The sequence below is a fragment of the Trichechus manatus genome, unplaced genomic scaffold (assembly GCF_000243295.1).
Source record: "Trichechus manatus latirostris isolate Lorelei unplaced genomic scaffold, TriManLat1.0 scaffold00003, whole genome shotgun sequence".
NCBI lineage: Eukaryota > Metazoa > Chordata > Mammalia > Sirenia > Trichechidae > Trichechus > Trichechus manatus.
This window is the reverse complement of record NW_004443939.1, coordinates 23110894-23119634: the sequence shown is the minus strand read 5'-3', so window position 1 is coordinate 23119634 and position 8741 is coordinate 23110894. Positions and strand designations below refer to the sequence as shown.

General features: G+C 37.2%; 1 protein-coding gene across 2 annotated transcripts in view; it reads left to right on the top strand.

Annotated features, from left to right (window-relative positions):
- Window positions 1-3642, top strand: part of CRYZ (crystallin zeta) — a 36228-nt gene extending 32586 nt beyond the window's left edge. For both annotated transcript variants that reach the window (XM_023731106.1, XM_004369137.2), the window contains exons 7-9: window positions 1122-1223; window positions 1347-1442; window positions 1883-3642. In XM_023731106.1, the coding sequence (XP_023586874.1) occupies window positions 1122-1223; window positions 1347-1442; window positions 1883-2047 (363 nt within the window). In that variant the 3' untranslated portion in view covers window positions 2048-3642. The remainder of the gene's footprint in view (window positions 1-1121; window positions 1224-1346; window positions 1443-1882) is intronic.
- Window positions 3643-8741: the final 5099 nt, after the last annotated feature.

Here is an 8741-nt window from a genome sequence, read left to right as displayed (position 1 = left end):
AAGACACAAGGAAAGTATTAGCCCAAGAGACAGAAAGGGCCACATAAACCAGAGATTTCATCAGCCTGAGACCAGAAGAACTAGATGGTGTCCAGCCACCACCAGTGACCACCCCTACAGGGAACACAACAGAGAGTCCCAGATGGAGCAAGAGAAAGGTGGGGTGCAGAACTCAAATTCTAGTTAGAAGATCAGACTTAATGGTCTGACTGAGACTGGAGGAACCCTGGAAAGCACGGCCCCTGGATTCTCTATCAGCCCAGAACTAAACAATTTCCGCGGCCAATTGTTCAGACAGGTATTGGACTGGACTGTGGAACTTAAAGTGATACTTGTGAGGAGTGTGCCTCTTAGCTCAAGCAGATACAAGAGAGTAAACAGGCAGCTTCTGTCTGGAGGTGAGATGAGAAGGCAGAGAGGGTTAGGAGCTGGTTGAATAGACATGGGGAATCGGGTGGAAAGGAGGAGTGTGCTGTCACAGTATAGGGAGAGCAATTAGAGTCACCTAACAATGTAAGTATAAATTTTTGTATGGGTAAAAAAATATATAGAGAGAGAGATATGTAGAATTTTTTAAGAGCAAGTTTTAGATCTTGGGAAGCAACATCTGAGAGCAAAAAAGAAAAGAACTAGAGTGACAAATGGATAGTTCACCAGTTAGAACAAAACTGAAAGCGCAAAAAAGACCCTGCACCGCCAAACTACCAGTGTTTGTTCTTTTTACTTTTGTTTTTTAATAAAAATTAGAGTCCCTTGGGGGCTTTAGGGTTTTGGTTTGTTGTTGGTTTCTCTGTGAAAATGCATTTTGGACCCAAAATTTTCAACCAAGGATAAAGTTTTTTAAGTCAAATTGAGTCTATAAACACCTGAAATTCCAGGCAAATTTTATTTTATTACAGCAATTTTTTTTAGTACAAATCATTATCATGTTAGATGTTGTGGCTGGTACCTTGGAATTATATCATCATTATATAATTAGATCATTTTAAAATTTGCATTATTAGCCTTAAAAATACCATTTTAAATGTACTTTGAAACATATTTCTGAAATATATGGGACTATGGTAACTATTTAAGTTTTTTGCTTGTTTTCTTATCCTGTTACACATTCTTTTATATAGAAATCTGTTGGCGATAAAGGAATTAACGTGATTATTGAAATGCTATCTAATGTAAATCTTAGTAATGATTTGAAACTTCTGTCACATGGAGGACGAGTAATAGTAAGTATTTCATTTTCTTACCAATTTGAATTTTACTGTAATTTTAGATTATTAACCATAGATTTACATTTAACATTATTTTGTAGTAATCTTTAACAGGAGATACATTGTTTTTCATAATAGATTGTCGGCAGCAGGGGCCCTATTGAGATAAACCCGCGGGACACCATGACAAAGGAGTCTAGTATAATTGGAGTTTCTCTCTTTTCATCATCTACGGTAGGGAATGAAATGATTCTGATTTTGTTAATTAAAAGTTGATACAGTTTGCCAAGTCAGGCATACTGGAAGTTTATTGAGTAGATGTTAAACTTAATTATCTGACTAAAGGAGTGAGTTGATGATTCGTCCCTAGAAGATACTAGGGTGACATTACAATTTATTATCCAAGTCAGATCACTTTTGAGAAAGAAAGAAGGTACTATTAGTCATCACATCAGAGCAGTGGGTATTTTGTAAACTGAGACTGTCCCAGGCAAATTGGAACTTATGGTTACCCTATGGAGAACTACTTTTTCTACAGTTTTATCTACAAGTTGACAAAAGTAACACTCTTGTAACATGCTCTTATCTATAACTCTTAGATTCTGAAGTTTTTTAATGCTTCTAAAAGTTAAATCATATGGTCCATTCAAAAAAATCCTTCTCCTTTCCCTTAGGAGGAATTTCAGCAGTCTGCAGCAGCCCTTCAAGCTGGAATGGAAACTGGTTGGTTGAAACCTGTAATAGGTTCTCAGTATCCATTGGAGAAAGTTGCACAAGCTCATGAAAATATCATTCATGGAAGCGGGACTGCTGGAAAAATGATCCTTCTCACATGCTGATTAATTCTTTCTGTTTTTGCTATGTGATTAGAGCTCTCCTCACCCCCAGTTTTACTTAACACTATCTTGTTTTAATTAGTATGCGTTTGACTTAATAGTTTCTTGTATTAAAAAGCAAGATTTTTCTTTAGAGATCATGGGTACTGGAGTACAATTTTTAGCACACAATATTTTTTAATATCTTCTACCTCCAGCCAAGGAGTCATCGTAGTTGGAAATAAAATGTTAGTGGCTGGTTGGCATTCAGGTGCATTCTGGAAATTCTAAACTGATATTTGATGATTAATTCCCTACCTTTGACTAAAACATACTAATTCAAAATAAGGATTTCCATGCCTACTTATCCTTAAAAAGGTTCTTTAATCTCTGGTTAACCCAGAACTATGTTGGACTCTGAAGATTTTCTGGACTAAAGAAGACTCCTTTTCCAAAGTAATCTTATCTGGATCTACAAGTCTTTTGAAAGGGCAAGAATAAACAATGTCCAGAGAAATTTGTTAGTTTTCCCAAAATAGTAGAACATTCGCCATTTTAATGATTGATTACCAATGACCGTTTGTTCTGTGAGGACAGCAACCTTATCTTTCTTGTAATATGATACTAGGTACATAGTTTCCAAATAGATACTTCTTGATTGATTAGATTTTTCAAAGTAGATTTAGAGTTATCTGTTTGTGTGATTGGGCCATATATTTTTTTAAATTAATAAACTCACAAATTTGACACATTAAGAATGATCTGCTTTTGTTTTCATAACATGATCACCTTCAATAAATTCCGTAGGAAATTAAAAACTGTTTATCTTGTTTGTATAGTACTACAGTGAAAATAATTGCAAGAAATGTTAATAATAGATCATAAATTGAAATAATTTTTCAGGAATAATACGAGAGATCAAAACATAAGACATGGCTCTCAGGAAAGAAAATCTACAACTTGTGTCAATGTCTACGTATCATTTCTACACAGCCCATAATTGGTACTTCTTAAAAGTGTTATGTGCTGGAAGTTTTTATCTAATTAAATATAGGGATAACTACTTAGAAATCTTACCATCGATATTTATGTCCAACAAATTGAGATTTGGTTGTTTTATTATTTTTGTTTTTCTTTTTCTTCATATCAACAGCACCTCTTACCTGTTGTTATACTATGTGGTTAATTCTCTTTCTCGACCTGATTTGTGTCTGTTGGAGAATTTCTAAATTTCTGTTTTGATCCTGAAATCCTACTTTAGTAGTGAACGGAAACCACTGCTCATTTTTATAATTAAAGGTATCATTAGCTTTTGGTTGTATATGCCATGGCTGAAGTGTTTTTACTATTGGTGTTTTACAAGTTCATTCACTGTTTCTTCTACAGGCTAACTGCCCTGTGAAATAACATGTTTGAAAAAAGCACTAAAAAAATCTTTATCATGAATCTAGGAGCCAGCATTTTATGTACATCTTAAAATCGAATATTCTACCCCCATACAAGAAGATAAACAAATAATTATTCCGTACAAATCAGTTTAACCTGTCTGCACATTTGTCATCTCCATAGAGTGAGCTGGAGTGAACTGATGACTTAACACTTCAGGATACATTGATACAGTTTGTTGATTTGGAAGGCAAAAACTAGCTAAATTTGTGTATAATATAATTATGTTGCATTATGTACTCTGCAGGAATCTCCTGGTAATTCCAGTTCTACTTTTGTTCCTGACTTTTCAACCAACTTGGTTCACTGCTTGGTTGGTGCCTATCGCCTTGGGGCTGTTATACCAGTCACCAGTCTCTGTCTCTGCTGGAGCAGAGGATAACCTTTAGATTAAACAAGTGTGATTTTACCCCTCAACCTCTGGATTTCTGTTCCTGTTTGCTTTGACCTCCGTGACTTAGAATCATACAGTGTGTTAGAGATCAAGTGGATCAGCCACCCTGAGCCCCAAAAGGTGAAATGACTTGCCAAAAGTCACAAGATTAACAGATTCAAACTTAGCTGACTTTTTTTTTTTTTTAAGCAGTTTTTTGATTTAAAATCACAACATCCTGAATTCTAATTTCCAGGCCTTTGGTTTTCCTGGCTTGCAGTACCTCTGTCTACCGTAGGAGCTGAGATGCCTGCTTTCCAGACTCCTTTTGCCTGGGATTCCTAGTTCCTGACCATACTAATCATCCTGACCTCAGTTGCCACCTATCTCCTGATTTGACAGAGTCTTTTAAAAAGGGATTATTCTATTTATCCACTTGTTCAGCAAATATTGAGTACTGAAGGTGTGACAAGGCACTTTGCTGGAATTTGAGGATACAAAGTTAATACACGTTCCTGAGCTTACAGTTGAGTAGAGAGGACAGCCAAGTAAAAAATAATCTTAGAGTATAAGGGGGTGACTTGGGAACACAGAGAAGGAACTGTTAGTGCAGCTTGGGATTTCCAATTATTCATTTAATATTTTTGATGCATTTGTTAGCTTCTTCCATCCAGAGTAGCTTTGACCATAGAAGTACAAAGTAACTTGGATGCCTCTGAGGAAAAAAAATTGAGTAGCATCTTACAGTGTTCTTAACTCAGCTTTATTCAGGCAAGAAATTATAGGTGTGCCAAGAGGTTTCCACAATTCACAGTGTATAGAGCTTTTTTTCTGCATGAGATAACTGCAGAGAACAGCAAAGCCTAGTCGGTCAGTCTGCCTCAGCTCACTCAGCCTCCTCAGCCACATCTCACTGTCAGGAAAACATTCCTGCATCCCATGCATTTTCACTTACCCTCCTTCTCAGCTAAATCCTTAGTTCTCTCTTTAAAATACTAACATTTCTTAGCATAGGGATTGTTTCTTTTTAAATGGCATTTAAAAAATTGTAAGACAATTTTGCTAATCCATAGGGCTACTAATCCATAGGAAGCATGGGAACTTCCTACACCCAAGGAAAGAGCCTAGGAAATGTTATATCATAAAATGAAACCTTGGTTCATTTTGATCTGTGTTGGTGACCCCTAGGTTTTGATGGAGACAGTCCATGTATATTCTTTAAGAGCAAGTGTGACACTAATCCAAAACCTCTTGCATGATAGATACCCATTAAATGTGTGTTAAACACAGCCACATACTAGCAGTTCCTGATTTATCCTATAAATGTAAAAATACCAATAAAGACTGCAACAGCACTGGGAACTAAAAGAGGAAATTCCATGCCAAAATCCATTGGGAGTTTCTACTAGCTTCCATTGTCATTCAGTCAATTCATTGAACCAAACTAGCTGCAGAGTAGGTGGGAAAAAGCCTCAACTCAGTCACTGTCTCTAACTTCAGGACACAGGAATTACGCTACCTGGAAAATCAAGCCACCAGCTAGCTACCCGCTGATAGCCCAGAAATCATCTGAGTTAGCGAGAGTTGAGATCTACACTCACCCCCAGTATCCTTCAGCTCCTTGCTTTCACATGCATTTAGAGACTACAGTTTTCAGTATAGCTGCAGATTAAAGGGAGGGAGACTTTGCACCCTCAGATGTACAATCACCTCAGAGAAAGCATTACAAATGGGTGGAGGGAGGAGGGGCCCAGGGTTGCAGCAGATTCTGGAGAGTGTACATCACCTGCACAAAGAACGTTTGTCTGACTCTAGCAAAGCCAGAAGCAGAAGCCATCAGCAGAAGATGCTCATGCCTTAGTCCAGCAGGCACTGGAATTGACACAAGTTGCTTCTGAGGCCACTCACTCCAGGGATAGCTTTGAACAGCGAGGAGGGCCAAAGGCAGCTGAAACTCCGGTATAGCTGTTAAAAGGGTGGGTTATGAAGACTGCTTTAAATCCTGGCTATATTACTGAGTAGCTGTGCAGCTCTGGACAAATGACAGTCATTTGAAGTCTCAATTCCCTCATATGTACCATGAGATAATATCTACCTCAGAGTTTGTAAGAATAGTGATTACCAGAGGTGGGGGGGAGAGGGGAAGGGGAGTTAATGGAATGATTAAGGGTAGGGTTGCACAGCTGATTATTGTAATTACTGTCAATAAGTTGTACACCTGTAAAAGGTTGAACTCGCAAAATGTGTGATAGATACATTTACAACAACAATAAGAAAGAGTGGCTGCTGACACTGCTTATGTACATCCAAACACCTCACAGGATTTGATTCCTTGGTTTGGAGGTTTAGGATCATGGTTTCATGGGACATCCCAGTTAATTGGCCTAATAACATGTTTAGTGCTTCTGTTCTACTTCCTAGTTCATTTCATAGTACCTGGATCTTAAAAGTTTGCAAGTGGCCATCCAAGGCATGACAATTGGTCTCTATTTGCCTAGAGCAACAGAGGAAGAAGGAGAGTCAGGAATAGTAGGAAGATATGGAGTATGTGACTAATTGCCTCCATGAACAACTGCCTCCTTTGCCATGAGACCAGAGGAAGTGGATGGTACCCAGCTATCATTGCTGAACATTTTGATCAAAGATTCTATAGAAGAATCCTGATCAAAAGGGGGAAATTGCAGAACAGAATTTCATATTCTCATGGACTCCAGACTTTCTGGAGCCACAGGGGTAGGAGGAACCCCTGAAACTATTGCCCTGAGATAGTCTTTAAACCGTAAACCAAAAATACCTCCTGAAGTCTTCTTAAACTAAACAATAGTCTAGCTTAACTAGTAAAAAATGTCTGCCTGGAGCATTATGCTCTTTTAAGAACTATCTATATGGGATCTCATTGACAACAGCAATTTGAAAGATTAGATAGGAACCTTAGGAAGCAGTGAGTTTATGTTAATGGGGGAGGAACAACTCAGAAAAGGAGAGTGAGAATGGTTGCACACAACTCAATGTAATCAACATCACTGAATTGTACATGTAGAAACGATTGAATTGGTGTATATTTTGCTGTGTATGTTCTCAAAAACAATGAAAAAAATTAAAAAGAAAGACAATAAATGAAATTAAAAAAAGAATTAAACAAGATAATGCTTGTGAAGTACTTAGCTTAGAGAAGTTCTTAAATAATTGACCTTTCATTTTTATTAGCTGTAAAGAAAGAGCAAATTGACATGAAGGGGAGAAATGAAAAGGGAGCAGCCTGAAACATGCAAAGAATAAAAGGAAACTCCCATAGGTGCTGTGAATGAGCACAACTGACAGTACTGAAAACTTAGTGTGATGGTTAATGTACAGTGACAACTTGACTAGACTGTGATTCTCACTGGTTTGGCAGACATTATGTAATCATTTTCCATCTTGTGATGTGATGTGACCAGCCAATCAGTTGGAAGGGGAGTTTCCTTGGGAGTGTGTCCTGCCTCCATTACATAAATGGATGTTCTGGCAAAGCTCGCTACCTCTCGACCCTGCAATCTTCTGGTCATCTGACCTCCAGTTCTTGAGACATAAGCAAACAGAGGGCTCCAAACCTATCATCTGACCTCCAGATTTTGGATTCTCCAACCAGTGCAAACCCGTGAGCCTCCAGCCTGTAGCCTGACCTGCAGATTTTCGGTTTGTCAGCCCCTGCAACCAAGTGAGCCAGCAGAGGTCTTCAGCCTGTTGTCTGATCCACAGATTTGGGACTTGCCAGCCCCCACAATTGCGTGAGCCATTTTCTCACAATTGTGTGAGCCATTTCCTTGAAGTAAATTTCTCTCTCTACATATCTATATATGCTTGACTGGTTTTGCTCCTCTAGAGAAGCCGGACTAAGACAGCCATGTGGGTGAATTTGGTAACGCTCCCAAAATCTAGAGAACAAAAAGATGAGGAAAAAAAAAATATAGTAGGGCAAACAAAAAAATGAAAATGCAAGCTTTGAATTATAGGTGTGCCCATAAAGAAACCAAAAAAATGAAGCAGGTAGTAATTAAAGAAAACTTCCCTGAGCCAACCTAAATATCTGAGTTTATACGTTGATAGTATTCTTTATGTCTAAGCAGAGTTCATGAAAACTACTAGTAATAAGGCATATCCTTTAAAATTTTTCAATTTCAAAGAATTAGATATTGAAAGGGACCATGGACAAGAATCATTATCTACAGTTATATGATCCAAAACCTGGAAAATGCAAGAGAACAAATGAAAAAAAAAAAACTATTAATGAATTGAGAAAGGTGGCTCACTGCATAATAAGTATATAAAAATATGCACAAATTAGAAATTTCCAGTCAAAAATAAGATTATAAAGTCCTATTCACTGTAGGAATATTACTATTACTGCTAATTAACAAAACAAAACAAAAAACCAGTGAAATGTAACTGACCCAATTTATAAGAAATGTATAGAACCTTTAAAAAGAAAACTATAAATTCTAGAGGATAGAGAGGAAAACTCAAAGGATTCTTGGTCAAACTCTTGTAAATATTCTCTCTCCATACTCTAGAAATTCAAAGTAATGTCTACCAAAATTTTAATAGCACTTTTTAGAAACTTGACAAAATGTTTCCAAAGTTTTTTGCAAATTAAACTTGGGTGAATAACCAGGAAAATTCAGAAAAGAAAATGAGTAGGAACCAGCCCCAGCAGATATGAAAATTTTTCCCAAGTTAAAGTTAACAAAGTAGAGCAATATTAGTCCAAAAATAACTAGATCAGTGGAACAAAATAGAGTCTAGAAATGCTTCTCACTTTTGTGTGTGATAAAAATGGCTTTTCAGTGAGGACAGAGGCTATCCAATAAGAGAACTGGGTATTTACTGAGAAAAAAATAAAACTAAAGTCTGACCACTTCT